Source organism: Molossus molossus, unplaced genomic scaffold (assembly GCF_014108415.1).
Source record: "Molossus molossus isolate mMolMol1 unplaced genomic scaffold, mMolMol1.p scaffold_m16_p_1, whole genome shotgun sequence".
NCBI lineage: Eukaryota > Metazoa > Chordata > Mammalia > Chiroptera > Molossidae > Molossus > Molossus molossus.
Genome location: NW_023425344.1, coordinates 189,853,558 through 189,877,021, shown reverse-complemented (window position 1 = coordinate 189,877,021; position 23,464 = coordinate 189,853,558). Strand labels below are relative to the sequence as shown.

Sequence of the window (23,464 nt, the reverse complement as noted above, 5' to 3'; positions counted from 1 at the left end):
GTAGAGTGGGAGGAAGAGAGAGAGAGAAAACATCGATGTGAAAGGGACACATCGAGTGGTCGCCACCCGCACAACCAACCAGGGCCGGGGACAAATTGCAACTGAGGTACGTGCCCTTAGAGGGAACTGAACCCGGGTCTCTCCGGACCACAGGCCGACGCTCTAACCGCTGAGCCAAACCGGCCAGGGCTGCCCTCCTCTATCTTTTAGGAGCAAAACTCATCTTAAGACAAGGTATCCAACAAATTCCTCTAAAAATACCTTGTTCTTTTCAAACACACACACGCACATGCAGCAGATCAACTTAGATGAAGGTCTGAAAATTATTTTCCTGAGAACAGTTGAGAGATCTAAATCTATTTAGCCTGAAAGTATACAGTAAAAGAAAGTATGTTCGTCCGGCCGGTGTGGCTCAGTGGTCACCAAGAGGTCACCGGTTGGATTCCCGGTCAGGGCACATGCCCAGGTTGTGGGCCCGATCCCCAGTGTAGAGCATGCAGGAAGTGGCTAGTTGATGTTCTCTCTCATTGATGTTTCTATCTCTCTCCCTCTCCCTTCCTCTCTCTCTGAAAAATCAATAAAGAAAAAAAAATTTTTTTTAAGTATGCTCATTGCCTTCAGATTTATCTTGTAGAAGAGAGAAATTTCAGGTTGTTCTGAAAGGCTGGGTTGGAACATGTGTAGACTGGCAGGAGGCAGCATTTGGTTCAATACAAAGACCTTCCTGACAGAGCTCTGCTGCAGGACAGAGAGGGCTCCCGCTCACGTAAGTGCGGCAGGGCAGTCTCCTTCTCCTAACCGTAGGCCAACGCTCTAACCGCTGAGCAAACTGGCCAGGGCAGGGCAGTCTTCTTCAAGATGGCAGATCAAGGGGCTGGAGAAGAGCTACCTCACTGAATGCAGAGCTGAACGAGTTCTTCCTCAATTTTAAATTTCCTAAAAGCCAAATGATTCCCTTCCCCACTCCACAGAATGTATGTACCTCAAGAGCCCCGCTCCCTAATGAAATAACGGATCCAGTCTACAGGTTGCTGAAACCGTTATGAAAGGTTCACTGGCACTTTAAATGGATGGATCAGGCTGCCAAAATTTTAACACACTGATCACTCTTAAGACATTCCCCAAAGAGATATGACCAGACATGATATGCTTCCTAATGTGATTCAATCACCACTTACGAAGCATTCTTTCCAAAAAACTGCACCTGAATCTGATCAAGCCTCTAGACAATAAATAACAGTTTACAGAGACACAGGAGATAGAGAAACCTGAAACCTGCACAATGATACCACAAGGCTGCCATCAGCCAAATCCAGAATGTGGAAAATTTTACATAACCAACAGCCCAGGTTCTTAAAAATGGCATGAAGGGGGAAAGAGGTTGAGGAGGGGAACTATTATTAAGAAAAACTGAAACCAAATGCAATTTGTGTGATCCTTATTTGGATCCTGATTTGAACAAACCAACTGTGAAGTGATGTTTTTGAGCGAACAGGGGAAATCTGAACATGGACTGGATATTAGATGGTAAGGAATTACTGTTAATTTTTAAGTTTGATAATGACATGTTAAAAGGGTGGTGTGGCTCAGTTGGTTGAGCATCATCTTGTGCACCGAAAGGTTGCTGGTTCGATTCCTGAAACCCACATGCCTGGGTTTCAGGCTTGATAATCCAGCAGGGGTGCCTGAGGAAGGCAACTGACAGATGCTTCTCTCTCACATTGATGTTTCTCCTTCCCTCCCTTCCTCTCTCTAAAAATCAATACACATTTTTCTAATAAAAGAAAAGTCTCTATTTGGGAGAGATACATATGGAAATATTTATAGGTAAAGTAATACAAATGAAGAGAATTTGCTTAGAAATATTCCAGGATAAAACAAAGTAGAAGGGGTGGGCAGAGATAGAAGATGAATAATTCAAGGTTCGCAAAATGTTAAAAACTGCTGAAGCTGGGTAATGAAGATATTATTCTCTCTTCTATTATGTATACTCGAACATTTCTACAATGAACAGTTAGAAGATAAGGGGAATGGCCAAATCACAGAACATTCACAAATAGATGTCTGAAAGTGGTAGCTCTCTCTATATGTACTAACCAGGAAACATGGTATGTTACTAAGTGATATATACTATATACTACAGCATGGGTTAAAATCCTCACCACTGACTTCTGTGACATTCAAGTTAGCTACTTAATCATTCTAAAATCTCAGCTGCCTTACACGTAAATAAAGGGTAATAAATAATAATACCTATTTCATAGAACTGTTGTAAGGATTAAATAACAACAATTCATATTCAAGAGCCGTGCACAGAACATGGCCCACAGTCAGCATTCAAAAAATCAGCCAACTGTATTATTTTTGAAAAACTGAGTTCTTTTATTAACCAATGTCACCCCAATAAATTCAATAAAAAAGAAAAATTAAGTTACAAAAATTATCCAAAGTATGATGCCATTTTTGTAAACAGACTATGCATATATGTAAGTTTATCTAAACATAGTACAAAGTCTTGAAGAGTATACACCAAATTGTTAACAGGATTGGGGTCTGGGAGTAGAAGGCATAATGGCTATGAATAGGTGCTTTTACTTCTTACCTTATACACTTAGTTCTTGTTCATTCATTTATTTATTACTTTTAATTAGAGAGAAAGGAAGGGAGAAAGAGAGGAAAAAAAAACACATGCCTTGAACTGGAGACTGAACCCACAACCTGGGTATGTGTCCTGACCAAGAATCAAACACACCACCCTTTGGTGCACAGGACAACACTCCAACCAACTGAACCACACTGTCAAGGTCAGGTATTGTTTAACTGTGGCACAAAACTATATATTACTTTGATAATTTTATTTATTTATTTATTTTTATTTTTTTAAATTTTATTTTTGTTACAGATGTTTCTCCTTTTTTACCCCATTGACACCCTCCTCCCCGTCCCCCCCCGCCCCATCCCGGGCTTTGTTGTCCATGTCCATTGGTTATGCATACATGCATACAAGTTCTGTGGTTTATCTCTTCCCACCCCCCACCACTTCTGAGGGTTGTCAGTCTGTACTCTACTTCCGTGTTTCTGGGTCTACCCTATTCCTCAGACTGTTATATTCATTATATTCCATACATGAGTGAGATCAGGTGGTATTTGTCTTTTTCTGCTTGGCTTGTTTCACTTAGGATAATACTTTCCAGGTCCCTCCATGTCGTCTCAAAGAATAAGAGATCTATCTTTCTTTATCCTCACCCGAGGACATTTTTTTCCATTTTTTGCACAGATAGAGTGGGAGGGAGAGAGAGGAAGAGAGAGAGAGAGAGAGAAACATCGACGTGAAAGGGACACATCGAGTGGCTGCCACCCGCACGACCAACCAGGGCCGGGGACAAACTGCAACCGAGGTACATGCCCTTAGCGGGAACAGAACCTGGGTCTCTCTGGACCACAGGCCGATGCTCTAACCGCTGAGCCAAACCAGCCAGGGCGAGATCTTTCTTTCTTACAGCTGCATAGTACTCCATTGTGTATATGTACCAAAGCTTTTTTAGCCATTCGTCTACTAATGGACACTTCGGCTGTTTCCAGATCTTAGCTATTGTAAATAGTGCTGTTATGAACTTGAAGGTACCTATATTATTCCTAATTGGTGTTTCATGCTTCTTAGGGTATATTCCTAGAAGTGGGATCACTGGGTCAAATGGAAGTTCAATTTTTAATTTTTTGAGGAAACACCATACTGTTTTCCATAGTGGCTACACCAGTCTGCATTCCCACCAGCAGTGCACTAGAGTCCCCTTTTCTCCACACCCTCGCCGACACTTGTTTGATGATTTGTTGATGGCGGCCATTCTGACAGGTGTGAGGTGATACCTCATTGTTGTTTTAATTTGCATCTCTCTGGTGATGAGTGATGTTGAGCATTTCTTCTGTGTTTCTTGGCCATTTGTATGTCCTGTTTGGAGAGGTGTCTATTCAGCTCCTCTGCCCATTTTTTAATTGGGTTCTTTGTCTTCCTTTTGTTGAGTTGTACTCAATATATTTTGGAAATTAACCCCTTATCTGATGTATCATTGGCAATGATGTTCTCCCATACAGTGGGTTGCCTTTCAATTTTGATGGTTGTTTCTTTTGCTGTGCAGAAGCTTTTGAATTTGATGTAGTCCCATGAGTTCATTTTTTCCTTTGTTTCTGTTGCCTTACGTGATGTATCAGTGAAAATTCTGCTGTGTATGATGTCTGAAATTTTGTTGCCTACATTCTCCTCTAGGATTTTTATAGATTCACAGGTCACATTTAAGTCTTTTATCCATTTTGAGTTTATTTTTGTGTATGGTGTAAGTTGATGGTCTAGTTTCATTTTTTTGCAAGTACCTGTCCAATTTTCCCAACACCATTTATTAAAGAGGCTGTCTTTACTCCACTGTATGCTCTTGCCACCTTTGTCAAATATTAATTGAGCATAATGCCTTGGGTCCATTTCTGGGTTCTCTATTCTGTTCCACTGGTCTATATGCCTGTTCTTGTGCCAGTACCAGGCCGTTTTGATTACAGTGGCTTTGCAGTATAACCTGATATCTGGTATTGTGATCCCACCTACTTTGTCTTTCTTTTTCAAATTGCTGTGGCTATTCAGGGTTTTTTTAGGTTCCATATGAACTTTTGAAGTATTTGTTCTAGTTCTGTGAAACATGACATTGGTATTTTGATGGGGATTGCATTGAATCTATAGATTGCTTTGGGTAGTATGGACATTTTAATGATTTTGATTCTTCCAATCCGTGAACAAGGTATGTGCTTCCACTTTTTTATATCTTCCTCTATTTCTTTTTTCAATGTCCTGTAGTTTTCTGCAAATAGGTCCTTTACTTCTTTGGTTAAGTTTATTCCTAGGTATCTTAATTTTTTTGCTGCGATGGCAAATGGGATTGTTTTTTCAGTTTCTCTTTTTGTGAGTTCATCATTGGTGTATAAGAATGCCGTTGATTTCTTGACGTTAATTTTGTATCCTGCTACTTTGCCAAATTCACTTATTAAGTCTAGATTTTTCATGGAGTCTTTAGGGTTTTCCATGTATAATGTCATGTCATCTACAAATAATGAGTTTCACTTCCTCCTTTCCAATTTAAATCCCTTTTATTTTTTCTTCATGTCTGATTGTTGTGGCTAAGACGTAAAGTACAGTGTTAAATAAGAGTGGCGAAAGTGGACATCCCTGTCTTGTTCCTGTTCTTAAGGGAAATGTTTTTAGTTTCTGCCCAATGAGTATGATGTTGGCTGTAGGTCTTTCATATATGGCCTTTATTATGTCGAGATATGATCCCTCTATTCAGAAATTGCTGAGCGTTTTTATCAGAAATGGATGCTGGATTTTGTTGAATGCTTTTTCAGAGTCTATTGATATGATCATGTGGTTTTTAGTCTTCATTTTGTTTATGTGGTGTATAACATTTATTGATTTGTGAATATTGTACCAGCCTTGCATCCCTGGGATGAATCCCACTTGGTAATGGTGAATAATTTTTCTGATGTGTTGCTGGATCCGATTTGCTAGTATTTTGTTCAGGATTTTGGCATCTATGTTCATCAGGGATATTAGCCTGTAGTTAGTTTTCTTTGTAGTGTCTTTTTCTGGTTTTGAAATTAGAATTATGCTGGCCTCATAAAATGAGTTTGAAAGTCTTCCTTCTTCTTGAATTTTTTGAAATAGTTTAAGGAGAATGGGTGTTAGTTCTTTTTTGAATGTTTGGTAAAACTCCCCCGTGAAGCTATCTGGGCCTGGGCTCTTGTTTGCTGGGAAAGTCTTGATTGCCTCTTCAATTTCCTTAGTTGTTATTGGTCTGTTCAAGTTTTCTATCTCTTCCTGGTCCAGTTTTGGGAGACTGAGTATTTCTAGAAATTTGTCCATTTCGCTTAGAGTGTCGAATTTGTTGCCATATAATTGTTCATAGTAGCTGTTAACGATCTTTTGTATTTCTGTGGTGTCAGTTGTTACTTCTCCTCTTTCATTTCTGATTTTGTGTATTTGGGTTCTCTCTCTGTTTCTTGGTGAGTGAAGCTAAGGGTCCATCAATCTTGTTTATCTTTTCGAAAAACCAGCTCTTTGTTTCATTGATCCTTTGAATTGTTTTTTGGTCTCTATGTCATTTATTTCTGCTCTGATCTTTACTATTTCCTTCCTTCTACTTGCTCTGGGGTTTTCTTTTTGTTTGCTCTCTAGTTCTTTAAGTTGTAAGGTTAGACAGTCAATTAGAATTTTTTCTTGTTTCTTGAGGTAGACCTGTAGTGCTATGAACTTCCCCCTCAGAACTGCTTTCGCTGCATCCCACAGATTTTGTGTTGCTGTGTGTTCATTTTCATTGGTTTCCAGGAGTTTTTAATTTCTTCCTTGATCTCCTCGGTGACCCATTCATTGTTTAATAACATGCTATTTAGCCTCCATGTGTTGAAATGTCTTTGCATGTTCTTGTTGCAATTGATTTCTAGTTTCATGCCATTGTGATCTGAGAAGATGCTTGATATGATTTCAATCTTCTTGAACTTGTAGAGATTTAGTTTGTGTTCTATCATGTGGTCTATCTTTGAGAATGTCCCATGTGCACTTGAGAAGAATGTGAATTCTGTAGTTTTGGCGTGTGATTCTCTGTAGATATCTATTAAATCCATTTGGTCTAGTGCTTCATTTAGAGTCTCTATTTCCTTGCTAATTTTTTGTCTAGAGGATCTATCCAGTGATGTCAATGGGGTGTTGAAGTCCCCTGCTATGATTGAATTGCTGTCAATTTCTCCTTGGAAGTCCTCCAGCCAGATTTTTAATATATTTTGGTGCTCCTATATTGGGTGCATATATGTTTATCAAGGTTTTATCTTCCTGTTGGATAGATCCTTTTAATATTATGTAGTGGCCTTCTTTGTCTCTAGTTATGGTCTTCATTTTGAAATCTATTTCATCAGATATGAGTATTGCTACCCCAGCTTTTTTTCCTTTTCCGTTTGCTTGTAAGATTTTTTACCATCCCTTCACTTTCAATCTATGTGAGTCTTTTGTTGTGAGGTGGGCCTCTTGTAAATAATATACAGATGAGCCATGCTTTCTAATCCAATCAGATACTCTGCGTCTTTTTATCGGAGTATTCAGTCCATTTACATTTATGGTGATTATTGATATGTACTTATTTATTGCCTTTTTTGTTTAGTGTGGTTCTATTTTTCTTCCCATTTCTACTGCTAATTAGAGCAGTCCTTTTAACATTTCTTGCAGTGCTTGTCTGGTGTTAATGTATTTCCTTAGCCTTTTTTTTTGCCTGGGAAGCTCTATTTGACCTTCCATTTTGAATGACAGCCTTACTGGGTAGAGCAGTCTTGGATTCAGATCTTTGTTTTTCATGACCTTGATTACTTCATGCCATTCCCTTCTGGCCTGTAGTGTTTCTTGTGAGAAGTCAGCTGAGATCCTTATGGGGTTTCCTTTGTAGATAACCTGTTACTTATTTCTTGCTTTTAGGATTCTTTGTCTTTAATTTTTGGCATTTTAATTACTATGTGTCTTGGTGTGAGCATGTTTGGGTTCTTCTTACTTGGGGCTCTCTGTGCTTCTTGGACTTGAATGCCTTCTTCCTTCACCAAATTAGGGAAGTTTTCTCTCACTATTTCTTTGAATATATTCTCTAACCCCTGCTCATTTTCTTCTTCTTCTTCGGGGACTCCTATGATGCGAATATTATTATGTCCCACAGTTCTCTTAAGCTGTCTTTCTGTTTTTTAATCATTTTTACCTTTTGGTTTTCTTTCTGTTTTTTAATCATTTTTACCTTTTGGTTTTCTGATTGGCTTTTTTTCTACCCTGTCTTCTAATTCACTGATCCGGTCCTCAGCTTCCTCTTCTCTGCTCTTTAGACCTTCCAATGTGTTCTTTATTTCTGATATGTCACTCTTGATCTCTTCTTGGTGGTTTTTAATTTCCAATTGGTTTATTTTCAGCATATCTATGTCCTTACTCATGCTGTTGAGCTTCCTCAAGATCATGGCTCTAAATTCTAGCTCTGTTAACTTGCCTAACAGATATCATCTTCAGTGGAGGTGTCTTGTTCTTTCATTTGGCTTTTATTTCTGTGTTTCACCATTTTAGCTATCACAGTGGGCTTTGGAGCCTGCCAACTTTTCCCTGTGGGTATTGGTGTTCTACTGTTTGTGGCTCCCTCTCCTGTGTTTAGATGAGCGAGGGAGGACCCACGTTAAACACCACTGTCAAGTCTTACTTTCCTGGTTAGAATTGCTAGCCCAGGAATGGTACTGTTATCCTCTAGCTTTTTGCCTGGAGGCTAGCAGTTCAGGTTACTTGAAGAGTTTTGTGTTGTTAGTTGATTGAAAAACTCCCTCAGGTGCTCAGTGTAAGGGGATTTCCCGAGGGTAGGGCAGATGCCGGTTGTTAATGAGCCTCAATTTGCATTTCAATGGCCCACAGGGTGGGGTTGTATCTCCGAGGGAGGGGCTGCTGCCTCTCCCCAGAGCCCTGGGAAGGATCAATATGGCCACCATCCTGCATGGCTGCAACTCAGCAAAAGGTCTGAGTGCCCTCCAAATCCCAAGCGTCCCCACAGAGTTTCCATGCAGTCTGCCCTCCCTCTGCCGGAGCCCACAGTGAGTTGCTGTGGCTGTTTTAGCCTCTGTCCCGGCTCTGCGCTGTGGAGCTGCTTGGGAGTGTAACCCGAGGGCGCTGCTACCAGCTAAGGCTGCTGCTGAGCTGCCAACCGTGGGCTCCCAGCCCCCGTCTCACACCTTCGCAATCCTACCAGGATCGAGTCAGTGTCCCTGGTTGTATGGTCCTTGCAAGCTGCTTTTCTGTTGCGTTTTCCCGTCGATTTGTCTGTGTTTTAGTTGTAATTCCAGTTTGGTCCTGGGAGACAGTCTGTGTAGCTTCCATTCACTCTGCCGCCATTTTGGAATCCTCTACTTTGGTAATTTTAAAACATCTTATACGTGAGTTGTTTTTTTAGTCCTCACCCAAGGATATGTTTTTTGTGTTTTTTTCTAACATAATTTCTTTATTTATTTTTTTCCTCACCCGAGGACATTTTTCCATTTTTTGTTCAGGTAGAGTGGGAGGGAGAGAGAGGAAGAGAGAGAGAGAGAAACATCGATGTGAAGGGACACATCAAGTGGCTGCCACCCGCACCACCAACCAGGACCAGGGACAAACTGCAACCGAGTTGCGTGCCCATAGCGGAAACCGAATCCAGGTCTCTCTGGACTGCAGGCCAACGCTCTAACCGCTGAGCCAAACCGAAGAAGGCAAGGATATGTTTTTTTTTTTTAATTGATTTTAGATGGGGGGGGCGGGCATTGATGTGAGGGGGAAACATCAATCAGTTGCCTCCTGTAAGTGCCCCAGGGGACTAAATCTACAACCTAGGCATGTGCCCTGACTGGAAATCAAACCTGAGACCTTTTGGTGTATGAGACGGCACTTCAACCAACTGAGCAACCCTGTCAGGGCTCCTATACATGAATTTTTTAAAAAGCTCTGCTTTCGGCTATTAATACTTTACATCAGAATAAAAGGTTTGAATTGGTTGGATAGTTGAATAGTTGCATGGTTTCTCCTGAAATCAGATTTTATAATGTAGTTTGTCAGCATTGTTGTAGAATTCTCAAAAAATCAGTAACATTGAAAAAAGAGTCCTGGCCGGGTAGCTGACTTGGTTAGAGTGTTGTCCTGATATGCCAAGGTTACAGGTCTTCATGGTCAGGGCACATACAAGAAGCAACCAATGAACGCATAAATAAGTGGGAGAACAAACTGATGTTTCTCTTCCTCTCTCTCTAAAATCAATTAAAAAAAGGTTAATAAAGGCCAAGTTTGATTAGCATTTACAATGTTTAACATTAGTATTATTAATGAGGTGAGAGTAGTTCCTATTACATTTGCTGACACATTAAGCATAAAATACTTAATATTCCATTTTTAATGGTTTTCTATATCAATATCATCTAACTAGAATCTCAGGTTTACAGTATATATACATAACATTTGGTATGTATACAACTGAAGCTGATACAGGGAGAAAACAAAATATATTCAACAAAAGATTGAAATTCACAAAGTACTGTAAATACTTACTTGAAAAATGTTCTTGATCGACACCATTACTACTTCCCACTATATTACAGAACTGTGTATTCGTTATCAAATTGTGCATCCCAAGAATAGCTATAGAGATAGAAAAGAAAGTTATTTTTATTTCCATCAGTTCTAAACATAAATAATTAGTTTTACAACCAAAAATTTCTATCAATGATTTTAACATTCTCTGAACATTTCCTACTCAATTAAATGCAGATTTTGCAACCAAATAAGGGGAGATAACGTGATTAAAAATCACCTACACTCTCCTTCTCATCTCCCCACTGTTCTGAATTCAGACACATGGCTGGAGCCAGCCTAACCTTAAATTTAGCAAATCTATGCTTAGCTCCATCACGTGGCTAAGAAAATAATTGAAATGATTTATTTTGCTGTTCATCCTTCTCACAAGGTTTCTAGCAACATAATGCGATAGAAGGCAGATTTTCAACTTAACCTTCGCTATTTTACATTGGTTAACTCTCATATTAATTTATATTCGTATTTTAGCTAAGAGTAGAATACTGAAAGTACTGCTGAATTCTCATATTTAAGATTAAAGTAGCATCTCCCAAAAATGACACTTAGGAAGAATAAATTTGGTTTTTGATGCCCTTTTGCATACATGAAGCAGAAGCTACAGTGTGCCCCTGGCCCGTTCCACTCTGATGAATTTATAAATCCATCAATCCTCACCACCCCTAGAAATAAGACACCTGCTCTGGCTGTCGCACACCTTGACTGTCCTTTTCCTGGGTCCTTCCCAAAGAATCATCACTGATTCTTTCAAACACGTTAGTTCCTGGAATTATTTGGGACTAAGATCTCCGCACATGTCATGTTTTCTATCTAGGAAAATGGGTGTGTGTGGGAGTAGGTGGGGGTAGCTACTGGTGCTTATAAGGAACTGGCAGTGATGAAAATAACAGGGAGGTCTAGAGTGGTCAGAGAGGTTGGGAAAGTAGTGAATACAGCTCAGGGCTAACTGTCGTCTGCTTCCAGTTACCCACCTTGGGATCTTTCTGATAAAATGGACAGCAGTTGACCCTGGCGACACTTTTTCAGTGCTCAGATGGGACAGCTTCTAGCTGAGCACTAGCTGATGAAACATTTTTATAAAGACTTTCAAAATGGGCAATGTGGGAAAAGAAGTCAAATGATACAATAAATTCCATTAACATAAAAATTTATGTTAATAAAAATTCCACCATTGAGAGATTAAAAAAGGAAATCCTTTGTGTAAGATTTAGTCTAATAAGTAAAGCCAACTGTGTGGTCACCGACTCAACAGCACTTTTCAAGGCAAAGGAAGCATTTGCATAATGCACAGAAGTGTGTGCTAGCACTCCCTCCCCTGCACACCCATTCACACGTTCATGTGTATTTAGGACATACCTGCGAGGTCACACAATTCTGTATCAGAAGCACTTGTCAAAGCTTCTTCTAATTCTGGATCAAGAGAGATTTTTTCTTCTGTGAAAGTCTGTATGGGTTTCTGTTTAGGGATAAATATTTTCCCTGTAAAATAAAGTGGTTTGTTAATTGATTACTGCTATTAACTTGTTACCATTTTGCTCTAACAAAAAGTATTAAAAGTATGTGCAAATGAAGTTAAAATAAAAAGTCAAGATTGACATATAATAATTTCACTTCATCTTCAATATGCATTTGTAAGTTTCCAGTGATCATAAAAGTTGGAATAAAAAAATTGAGAAATTTTCACATTTGTGAAAATATAAACAGGCTCTTTTTTGGAGTAATTATGAGTTACTCTACAATTACTGAATCAAAAAATAAAGGAATAAACACAAAAATCTATAAAACTTTAAAAAGATTAAAAGAAATTTCACTTTCTTATTCTTATGCAACAAACTGTTATAGTCCCTTGGGAATGGCAGAAGCAATTATTCCAGAAATTCAAGTTCTAATTGCAAAGAAATTCCTATATGTCCTGAGTGGTAGTCTGAAACATTTGATTACTGTGCTTTTAAGGCTCAATGGATACTAACAAGGTTACCTATAATGTGAAAATCAGTATTTTATTGCCATGCTCGGGTTGATGCTCCAACAGCTGAGCTAAACCGGCCGGGGCTATAAGGATGTTTTTAACCAATTAAAGGTGGTTTAAATGGTGATTCTCAAGCTTTAATGTGTATCTCACTCACTTAGTGATCTCATTAAAATACAGATTCTGATGCAGGAGGTCTGTTTGATGTGAGCTCTGAGATTCTGCATTTCTTAACCGCCCCAGCTGATGCTGATACTGCTGATCCACAGACCACTATTAAAGGACCAAGGATTCAAACCATAAGTATTTTGATCTCACTTAATAAGTCCACAGGTATGTGGCTGTTCAGCAGCTCAACCTTGACACCAAAGATCTAGGCTTTTTTCATTTTCCTCTTTGACTGTAACCAGCATGGAGGCCTTTGTTCTTAGTATTACAAAGGTCACTTTGAGACTGATAGGCTAAGTATCATGTCTTCATCCAACAAGATCAGGACAGGAAGGAAGAAAGGGCATTGTCTTAATTGTCAACTTTTGTAAGGAAAACTGTCCAGTAGATTTCTCCTCTAATCTTACTGACCAGCTCTGGGTCACACAACTATGCCTCAGCTGTAAGGGTGGCTAGGAAAGTAAGCACCTGGTATTTTCAGTGTATTTCAGAGATGGGTTCTACCAGTAGGGAAGAAGGGGTTTGTGCATGAATGCATCTGTCTCAGTATTGAACCAGATGAAATACAGTTCTGTGCTCTCTTAATTCCCTGAACATTTCACTACAGCTACACTTATATATTCTGCATGTCTATCTTCTGTGAGCTTTTCAATGTTCTGTTCATCCCTACATCCTCCAGTTCAACTCCTATATAAAGTATAATTTAATTACCCTGGTTCAAAGTTACACCGCAGAGCTAGAACAGATTCCCAAACTCTCAACCCGGTGCTTCTTCCAATACACTGGTGGCTTTCAAACTTAATTTTGTTTAGCAAGTGGACTTTTCTCCTCAAACAAATGGCTATCTATATGGTGGTATGAATATATTAATTTTTTTGGGGGGGGGATACGTGCACCTAGCAGGAACTGAACCCGGGACTCTCTGGTCCGCAGGCCGATGCTGCAACCGCTGAGCCAAACTGGCCAGGGCTTATATGGTGGTATGTATAATTATCTTCTTAGTACCAAATTTTGGAGTTCTGGTAATTATTAATATTTTATTATTGGTTCACAAATAAAGGCAAAAATTCAAATCATTATGTCCCAATAATTCCATAATACTTTTCATAGTTGTTGATATTATAAGTAAAGTGGCATACAATTCAGATGGTTTACCTGTCATTGCCATTTCAGAATAATTACATTTTCCTGAGCTCGATCTCATCTGCATTTTGGACTGTCTTTGGCAGTGGTTCTAATATTGGCTGCACGTTAGATTCTCCCAAGAAACTCTAAAAAGTCATGTCCAAGTCCCACCCCAGAAATTCGACTTAATTGGTCTGGTGTGCTATAAGGGACATCTGGATTTTCAAAAGCTCTCTAGGGATTCAAATACATAGCAGCCAAAGTCAAGAACCGCAAAATTATGGCATTTACTTACTAAACAAAACCACATAAACTATCAAATAGCTGCCTATGTCTTACTCTAGGCACCAATGGAATTTAAAGCATTATAAAAATCTAAAATGTTTATTTTTGTAATCCTCATCCACATTCCATAGAGGTGTTATTATCTAATTTTTCCTCATACATGAACCTTTGCTAATACTTATAAATACAAAGTAAATCTCTTCAGAAAAAGTAACAAAATGAAAGGGCTTATGGAAATTCTTCTGTGATACAGAATTTTGCTATTTTTTATTTTTATTTTTTAATCCTTACCCGAGGATATTTTTCTATTTATCTTCAGATAGAGTGGGAGGGAGCGGGAGAGAAATGAAGAGAGAAACATCGATGTGAGAGGGACACATTGACTGGTTGCCTCCTGCATGACCCCAACCAGGGCCGGTGACGAACCGTAACCGAGGTACATGCCCTTGGTTGGAATCAAACCCACAACTCACTGGTCCGTGGGCCGATGGTCTGCCTCTGAACCAAACTGGCCAGGGCTAGAATTTTGCTATTTAACAACAATAACAATAAATATATTTACACACATACATATATATGTATGCATATATACATGTATATATGTACATATACACACACACACACACACACACAGCTCTAAAAGAGCTCTCTTGGTTTTCCTTTTTATGATCATTTCTCTGTACATATAGATTTTTGTTGTGGAAGGAGTTAGCCTATACAATATTGTATTTTTAACAATACAAAAAATAATTATTACACATTTCTTCATGTTTAGTTTTTATTTTTTATATAATTTTTTGTTAATCCTCACCTGAGGATATTTTTCCATTGATTTTTTAAAGATAGAGTGGAAAGGAGGGAGGGATGGGGGGATGGAGGGGGAGGGGGGAGAGAGAGAGAGAGAGAGATGAACTGGCTGCCTCCCACATGACCCCAACCTGGGCTGGAAATCGAACCTGCAACCCACTTTGGTCCACAGGTCAGTGCTCTAACTGCTGAGCCAAATGGGCCAGGGATCTTCATGGTTAGTTTAACACTAATACAGTGTAAGAATTATCTTTTAATGTGTACCTAGAACATGAAAATAAAATTACTTTTGTGAGAAAGGATATAATAGGCAGAACTTAAGTTTAGTACCAAGAAGGACAAAATCTAAGGGGCTCTCCCCAAATTGACTGATAGAGTGGAACAAATCCTTAACAAGTCTTAGCTTACTATTTGCATAAAGTGACAAGGTTTAAAATTCATGTGGAAGAGCCAAACAATCTTGAAAAAGAAGGACCAAGTTGAAGAACTCACACTTCTCAATTTTAACACTTAATAAAGCTCCTGTGATCAAGCCAGTGTATGGTGCATAAGGAAAGACATATAGAACAATAAAACAGAATTGGGAGTTCAGAAATAAACTCATATTTATGATCAAATGTATTTCTATAAGGGTACCAAGACAATTCAATTGATAAAGAATTGTTCTTTCAACATAGATTACAGACTTTAATGTCAAAGTTTAACTGTAACACTCTTAGGAAAAAAACGAGAGAATAAATCCCCATAATCTTGAGTTAGGCAATGATTTTTTTTTTTTTAGATATAACAACAAAAGCACAACAACAACAAAAAATAGATAAACTGGACTATATTAAAATGAAAAACTTTTGTGGAACAAATGATGCCATCAAGAAAGTGAAGAAACATGCCCAGCCGGTGTGGTTCGGTGGACTGAGCGTTGTCCCATGGACTGAGAGGTCCTGGTTCAATTCCCCGTCAGAGCACATGGCCAGGTTGTGGGCTCGATCCCCAATAGGGGCATGCAGGAGGCAGCGGATGGACGTTTCTCTCTCACATAGATGTTCTATCTCTCTCTCCCTTCCTCTCTAAAAAAAAAAAAATCAATAAAAACATATTTTAAAAAACAAGTGAAGAAACAACCTATAGAATGGGAGAAAATTTTTTCAAATCATATATCTCATAAGTCACATGTAGTATAAAAAATGTATTGATAATAAATCAAATATTGCTTGATTGATGCAAATCATAATTAAAATACAAATTTTAAAATAAGGAAAAAAGTCAAAGAGACATTTATCCAAAGAAGAGTTAGCTGTCTAACAGCACATAAAAAAATGCTCACTATCATTAGTCCTCAGGGAAATGAAAATCAAAACCACAATGCACTATCACTTCATAGCTGTAATCAAAAAGAAAGACAAGTGTTGGTGTGGATGTGGAATAACTGGAACCCTAATACACTACTGGTGGGAATATAAAATGGTGCAGCCACTATGGAAAACAGATAGGCAGTTCTTCAAATTGTTAAACATAATTACCATGTGACCCAGCAATTCTACTTGTAGATATATACCCAAGAGAAATAAGAACATGTCTTATACACAATGTTCATAGTAGCATTATTAATAATAGTAAAAAAGTGTAGACAATCTAAATGTCCTTCACTGATGAAAAGATAAATAGAATGTGGTATACAAAGAAATATGGATTGTCAATAAGAAGGTATGAAGCATTGATACATGCTGTAACATGGATGAAAATCCAAAACATGCTAAGTGAAAGAAGCCAGTCATAAATACATATTGTGTGATTCCATCTCTATGAAATGTCCAGAGTAGGCAAATTTAGAGATAAAAAGTAGATTAGTGATTTTCTAGAGCTAGAGATTAGAGGAATGGAGATTAACTGCTAATGGGTACAAGGTATTTTTGGGGAATGATAAAAACGTTCTAAATTTAAGACTGTGGTGATAGTTGCACAACTCTAAAACACTGAATTGTACACTTTAAGTAGATACATTTTATGATGTGGATTGCTTTTTAATAAAGATGTTAAAAACACACCAAGGGGCCAATGTATTAAACATGAGTTTTTTGGTTTTCCTAAGAAAATTTATATTTGGCGCCCTAAAATGCAAAGAGGAAAAAAAAAATATTTCAAACACATTAGCGAGACTGTGTGTGTGTGTTTCTTAGTCAAAATCAGCTGATTTGTGAGAAATACATAACTAGCAAACTGCTGGACCGATTTCATATAACAGAAAACGCTTTTCAAACATGTGTTAATTTAGATTAGTCTTATATCAATTAGATTTAAGTAAAAATCTTAATTACTATGAAATGCTGAAAAACAGATCTCCTTTCTAATGGTTAATTTGATTTATGCTCTCAATATCTTGCAGGATGAGTGAAATGTTAGGCTTTCATTAGATGTAAGGTATTACATAGGTTGGGTGTGTTTTTGCAGAGGGTAGGAAAATGCACAAATTTGATACCGTTTTTATCCAAAACTATCTATTAACACACTTATTAGAATTCCATTTATTATGATCATGTTGCTTCTGATGTGTTAATTTTTAATTTTTTTCCCCTTTATTGATTTTAGAGAGGAATAGAGAGATGGAAACTTTGATGAGAAAGAACATCAATGGCCACCTTCTGCATGCCCCTTACTGGGGATTGGGCCCACAACCTGGTCATATGCCCTGACTGGGAATTGAACCAGCGACTTCTTGGTGCATGGGTCAACGCTCTACCACTGATGTGTTTTGTCAAATTATGGATTACTCTTTACAGAAATCTCAACCTCATTCTGATAAAATGATTTAACATATATAAAGGAACAAGTAGAGCCCGGCCGGTGTGGCTCAGTGGTTCAGCATTGATGCACGCACCGAGGTCACCGGTTGGATTCCTGGTCAAGGCACATGCCGAGGTTGTGGGCCAAATCCCCAGTGGGGGGCACGCAGGGGGTGGCCAATCAATGTTCTCTCTCATCGATGTTTCTATCTCTCTCTCCCTCTCCCTTCCTCTCTCTTTCAAATCAATAAGAAAAAAAATAAAAATAAAAAAAATAAAGGAACTAGTACATAATATACATAATAGACACGTGTTAATTCTTTGTTATTTCTCCTGGAATTTCGTGTGTGTGTGTGTGTGTGTGTGTGTGTGTGTGAGAGAGAGAGAGAGAGAGAGAGATATCGAGATCCAAAACAAACTAGCAACTCAGGAGGACTAAAAACCAGATATGACCAAGTATCTATATCAGTGGTTTTTAAACTCAGGAAGTGAGGGTTGGCTAGACATGCCTAGTTTTGGAAAAAGCTCTCTACAAGGTTTAATTCTTACCTACTCAAGTTAATAAGCACTGATCTGTATAATAGCTCTGAAAACAGGATGAGTTATCCTGTTTTAATCTAATTTTACTTTTCCTCTCCTTGCAATATGGTCAAAAGCCCTGACTTATAACTATTATTATTTGAAAATAACATAATATCTGAAAAAATAGTTATTCACTTTCATTCTTCAGCAGACAGCATTCTATCTAAATGACTTTAATTTCCTTATTTAACATAGTGAAATCTAACACTGCCTTTTTTTTTTTTTTTTTGTTCAGGTAGAGTAGGAGGGAGAGAGAGGAACAGAGAGAGAGAGAGAGAAACATCGATGTGAAGGGACACATCGAGTGGCTGCCACCCGCACGACCGACCAGGGCCGGGGACAAACTGCAACCGAGGTACGTGCCCTTAGCGGGAACCGAACCCGGGTCTCTCAGGACCGCAGGCCGAAGCTCTAACCGCTGAGCCAAACCGGCCAGGGCTAACACTGCTTTTTTATTTTAATCTTCACCCGAGGATATTTTTCTATTTATCTTCAGATAGAGTGAGAGGGAGAGAAATGGAAAGAGAGAGAGAGAGAGAGAAAAAGAGAGAGAGAGAGAGAGAGAAAACCATTGACATGAGAGGGACACATTGACTGGTTGCCTCCCCACGACCCCAACCAGGGCTGGGGATGAACTGCAACCGAGGTGTGTGCCCTTGGCTGGAATCAAACCTATGACTCATTGGTCCATGGGTCGACACTCTACCACTGAGCCAAACTGCCCAGGGCCCAACACTAGATTTTTAAAACTGAAATTAGTTCTTTACATTGCAGCAAAATATGAAAAATAAACAATGACTAGATCAGACAAGTATGAAATGACATGTGTTCCCCCCACACCACTCATGAAACAAAACAAACAAAAACAGGGATGACTTTTGGTTGCTAAAAATGTTACAATAGTTCAGTAATGTTTCAGCAATTATAAAATGGGAGCTAAGGAAACAGAAGCGAAAGCAAGATAAGAATTCATATTATAGTAACTTAAATGCATGGCATTTATCCAAAGACGTGTTTGTACCAAGAGGAAAAGGGGGAGGGATATCTTGCCAAGATCCTAGTCACCGTTCCAAAATCAGTTAAGAGAGATTATGAACCGTGTTAATTTTATTGCCAGGACCTTTCTTCACTAGTTATCTCTTTTGCTCTGATACCCAGTTACAGCTATCACAATGTTAACAGTATCTTAGTCTTAGCTCCCATCCTTGCTGAGCATATAAAAAGTATAATAACCAGAAACACAGATGTTCTTAGTTATTTCATTCTTATAGAGGTGAAAGGCTCTAACCTAGTTATGTGTTTATAAGCTAGCTCGTTCCAGAAAAGGTTTAAGGCAAGTAGGCCACTATAATCTCCACAGGGGACTTTGGATAGACCTTTTAACAGGAAGCACCCAAACCTCAAATCAACCAAACTGAAGGATAAGGGGGCAGATCCTGAAAAGGTGCTTTTTGACCCAATGACACACAAGAAACCTACTCAATAGGTTTATCATCAATAAATATGATCATCAATAAATATTCAGCAAATATTTAGAAAGTTAGTGTATACTAGATGATGAACTAGAAAAACATCTTAAGGAAAATGAAACAAAAGATTCTTTGGAGAGCTTATATCTAGCTAGGGAAATAGGCTATCTACAGCATATGATTCTGGAGGCTTCTACTTCTGGCAGAAATGACAGAATTTACCCATATATTTAAAACAACCTGAAAATGGACAAAATATGTGACCATGATCAAGATAATGATCACCAGGCAACAAAGGACAGCGATCCCTGAGAGATGAGAAATAAAGGGAGCCCTGTAGTTGCCCTGCTCACTGCCTGGAGAAGTGTCCAGGCTGCAGCACAGGGAACAGGGACCCAGGCAGTCTGGGGAACTCTCTGAGCTGGGGTCCAGAAAGATCGAGGCAGCTAGCATCTGTAGGACGGAGTAGCAGAGCAGGAACAGTTACACAGAGTGAGCCAGATCTGGAGATCTGCAGAGGGCCACCTCTTAGTACACAGCAGAGTATGATCTGCACATGCATGTAATGAAACTACCTGGGGACAAGGAAAAAACATCCGAAAATATTAGAGATAATAGTGCCTGGCTCAAGCAGGGCTGGGAGTAAAACCTATTCCCACCAGCCAACTGGAAAACCTCATAATTCACAGGGCACTGGGTAGAAAACTAAGAAGGGTCTTGCCTCAATAGCAGAGAAATAATTAGCCCTAGACTGAACACTGCTCCAATTCCATCTACTGAATCTTAAAAATAAGACCCTAAAGGGTCAAACTGTTTCCCACAATGAAGCTCAAGAACATTTACAGGGAAACCAAAATATCTAGCACCAACAAGTTAAAATTCATAATGTCAGTTATCCAATAAAATTTATCAGCATGCAAAGAAGCAGGAAAATTCAATCTATAAAAAAAAAAAATCAGCCCTGGCTGGTTTGGCTCAGCGGTTACAGCATCAGCCCGCAGACCAGAGACCAGGTTCGGATCTCACTAAGGGCACGTACCTCGGTTTCAGTTTGTCCCTGGCCCCAGTTGGGGTCATGTGGGTGGCAGCCAGTCAACGTGTCTCTCTCACATCGATGTTTCTCTCTCTCTTCCTCCCTATCTCCCTCCGGCTCTATCTGAAGATAAATGTAAAAATGTCCTCAGGTGAGGATAAAAAAGACAACAAACATCAATTTATCAAAACTGACTTTGCAATGACAGATGATAAAATGAGCTGGTAAGGGTATTAAAAGTTATCATAATTATATTTCATAAATTCAAAAAGTAGAGACATGGAAGATATTAAAAAGAGGAAAGGAACAAAGAACTGATGGGACAAACAGAGAAGATATACCATGCTAACACTAATCAAAAGAAAGCAAGGTTGGTTGGCTATATTGATATCAGATAATACAGATTTCATAGAAAAAATTTCTACCAGAGATACAGAAGGTCATATCATAATAACAAAATGGACAATTCATCAAGAGGGCATAACAATCCTAAGTTAATAAAATAAAAACAGAGCCTTACAGTATATGATTTTGGAACAATTAAAGGCCACATTCTATGGTATGTAAATTATATGCAGGCATGTTGGAGGGAAAGGAATATCCAGCATGGGTAAGGCTATCCAGAGAGTTTCCCATAAAACAAGGTCTTAACATGAGCGATAAACAATCCATCTGGCTAACTCCTTATCCCAAAAGAGAAATGAGTGAATCATTCAAGATACAATGACCAGTCTGAAAAGGAAATGTCAGCATCTGCATGACTAATTTAAGTAGCTCATTTTAAATAGCCTCAGCATCTGGGAAGACAACTGTTTAGAGGTATACAAGGGACATACAGAACTCCTAAGATTTAAGTACAAAATAAGAGCCGGTCTTTATCTTGAACTTAGTGGGAAACCATTGCTCATTGGCAGTTACATTATCTTGTTGATTTAGAAAGATTATAACCACCACATTTCTGGTTTACTAAGAGATCAGGTCTGTCTTTCCTCCACAGAAATCATGTACTCAGCAAGGTGAGGAAAACCTCTTTTAGAAAAGAGTGACTACAGTAAGTTTTCTGGAAAGCTAAGGCAATTGTAAATAAATAACTTAAAAAGTATATGAGAAATCCTTAGTTGAAGGCAATCCGGTTAAATTCACCTTTAGTAAGCAGGGTGGGGCACATGAGATTTGTGGGAAAGAAACCCAAGGGCATTCTTTTCTCAGGGAGGGGGAGGAAAACCCACAAAAAGCATAGATGGCTCTACCCCATAGGCCAACAGGGAGAGCATTTGTGCTCTGCAAGGAAGAGAGTAGCCCAGTCTGGGTGGGTCAGAAGCTCAAATGGAATTCACTGGTACACCTGAGTGTAGTGTACAAGGTGCAGCATGGTCTGCCCATGAACTAAGGGACACCCAGGAAAAAAAATCTTAGTCTAAGTTAGGGTGAAGTGTGATTTCAGAAATGGGCAGGAAGACTCCTGGCAAAGCAAAGCAAAACGAGAGGAAAAAATAGTGAAGACTAGGGCAAATTATTTTTCCAAGTGTCTAAATTATGGAAGGCTCTTAATGTCTTACTCATCTTGGAGACAAGATACTCAAGATATGTAATAATGTGATGGGAAGTAGTCACCAGCTACAGTAGCGCTCTGCATCTTCACCATTCTCGGGAATGAGAAAAAAGCTGGAAGCACACTCTCCCTCGCCCTTGTCTTGCTCAATGCCTCAGTTACATTTTTGCAAAATTTCAAGGAGAAGGAGGTGAAAAGCTTCCCAACATTTTTCTTATTTATTTAAATATATTTTTATTGATTTTTTAGAGAGAGGAAGAGCAAGAGATAGAAACATGGATGTGAGAGAGAAACATCAATTGGCTGCCTCCTGCACATCCCCTACTGGGGATCAAAAGCCCACAACCCGAGCATGTGCCCTGATTACATTAGAACTGGAACTCTCAGTCCATGGGAAGGTGCTCAATCCACTGAGCCACACCATTTGGGCGCTTCCCAACATTTTAATATCGTATCTTCAAGTAAAAGAAATGTATACTGGAATTATGGTACTGTTTTAATTTTCCAACCTTTTGGTTTCTTCGAAGATAGTAGACTTATAGAAAAAACTTTTCCTTAAAATTTTTATTTTTATCCTCACCCGAGGACATTTTTCCATTTTTGGTTCAGATAGAGTGGGAGGGAGGGAGGGGGGGGAGAGAGAGAGAGAGAAAGAAACATCAACGTGAAAGGTACACATCGAGTGGCTGCCACCCACATGACCCAACCAGGGCCGGGGACAAACTGCAACAGCGGTACATACCCTTAGCAGGAACAGAACCCAGGTCTCTCTGGACCGCAGGTCAACGCTCTAACCACTGAGCCAAATCAGCCAGGGCTTCCTTCAATTTTTGCCAAGATTACTTGATACTATGATACCATTCCTTCCATAAGCTTGTTAGATTAGATGAACAGATGTATACGGTGAATTCTCCTATAACTATTTCACTTAAAAACATCCTTAATACATATTTTGTAAGCTGTGACTTACTAGCTGCCTAATACCTTTTTTTTTTTTTTTTTTGCTGAATAAAACTACACTATTGAAAGTAGAACATTTACTCGTGTGGGACAAAATATTCCCCCAAATGCACTGGAGACATAATGCCTGAACTTCACGTAATTAGAATTACTTTTCCTCCTTCTCAGATGTTGACATACACTTTTATTTTTTTCTTTTTTTAAAATTTAATTTTTTCCATCACCATTGATCTTCTCTATGCTCTCTTCTACCCCCACCCACCCCATCCCGCCACAATCACCACACTATTGTCCATGTCCAAGGGTTCTCTTTTTTTCCCCCTGTTTTGCTCAATCCCTCCATCACTATCCCCAACACCTCCACCCCTTGGGCTGTCTGCCTGCTCTCTATCTATGAGTCTGTCTCTATTTTGCTTGGAAGTTCAGTTTGTTCATTAAATTACACATGAGTGAAATCATATGGTACTTGTCCTTCTCTGACTTTTTTTCCATTTTTTTGTTCAGATAGAGTGGGGGGATGAGGGGAGGAGAGAGAGAGAGAAACATCGGCATGAAAGGGACACATCGAGTGGCTGCCT

At 39.0% G+C, this 23,464-nt stretch overlaps 1 protein-coding gene across 5 annotated transcripts in view; it reads right to left on the bottom strand.

Annotated features, from left to right (window-relative positions):
* TMOD3 (tropomodulin 3) overlaps nucleotides 1-23,464 on the bottom strand; it is an 81,867-nt gene that overhangs the window by 17,822 nt on the left and 40,581 nt on the right. For all 5 annotated transcript variants that reach the window (XM_036263894.1, XM_036263903.1, XM_036263926.1 and 2 more), the window contains 2 exons: nucleotides 11,513-11,635; nucleotides 10,115-10,204 (listed from right to left, as the gene is read on the bottom strand). In XM_036263894.1, coding sequence (XP_036119787.1) covers nucleotides 10,115-10,204; nucleotides 11,513-11,635 — 213 coding nt within the window. The remainder of the gene's footprint in view (nucleotides 1-10,114; nucleotides 10,205-11,512; nucleotides 11,636-23,464) is intronic.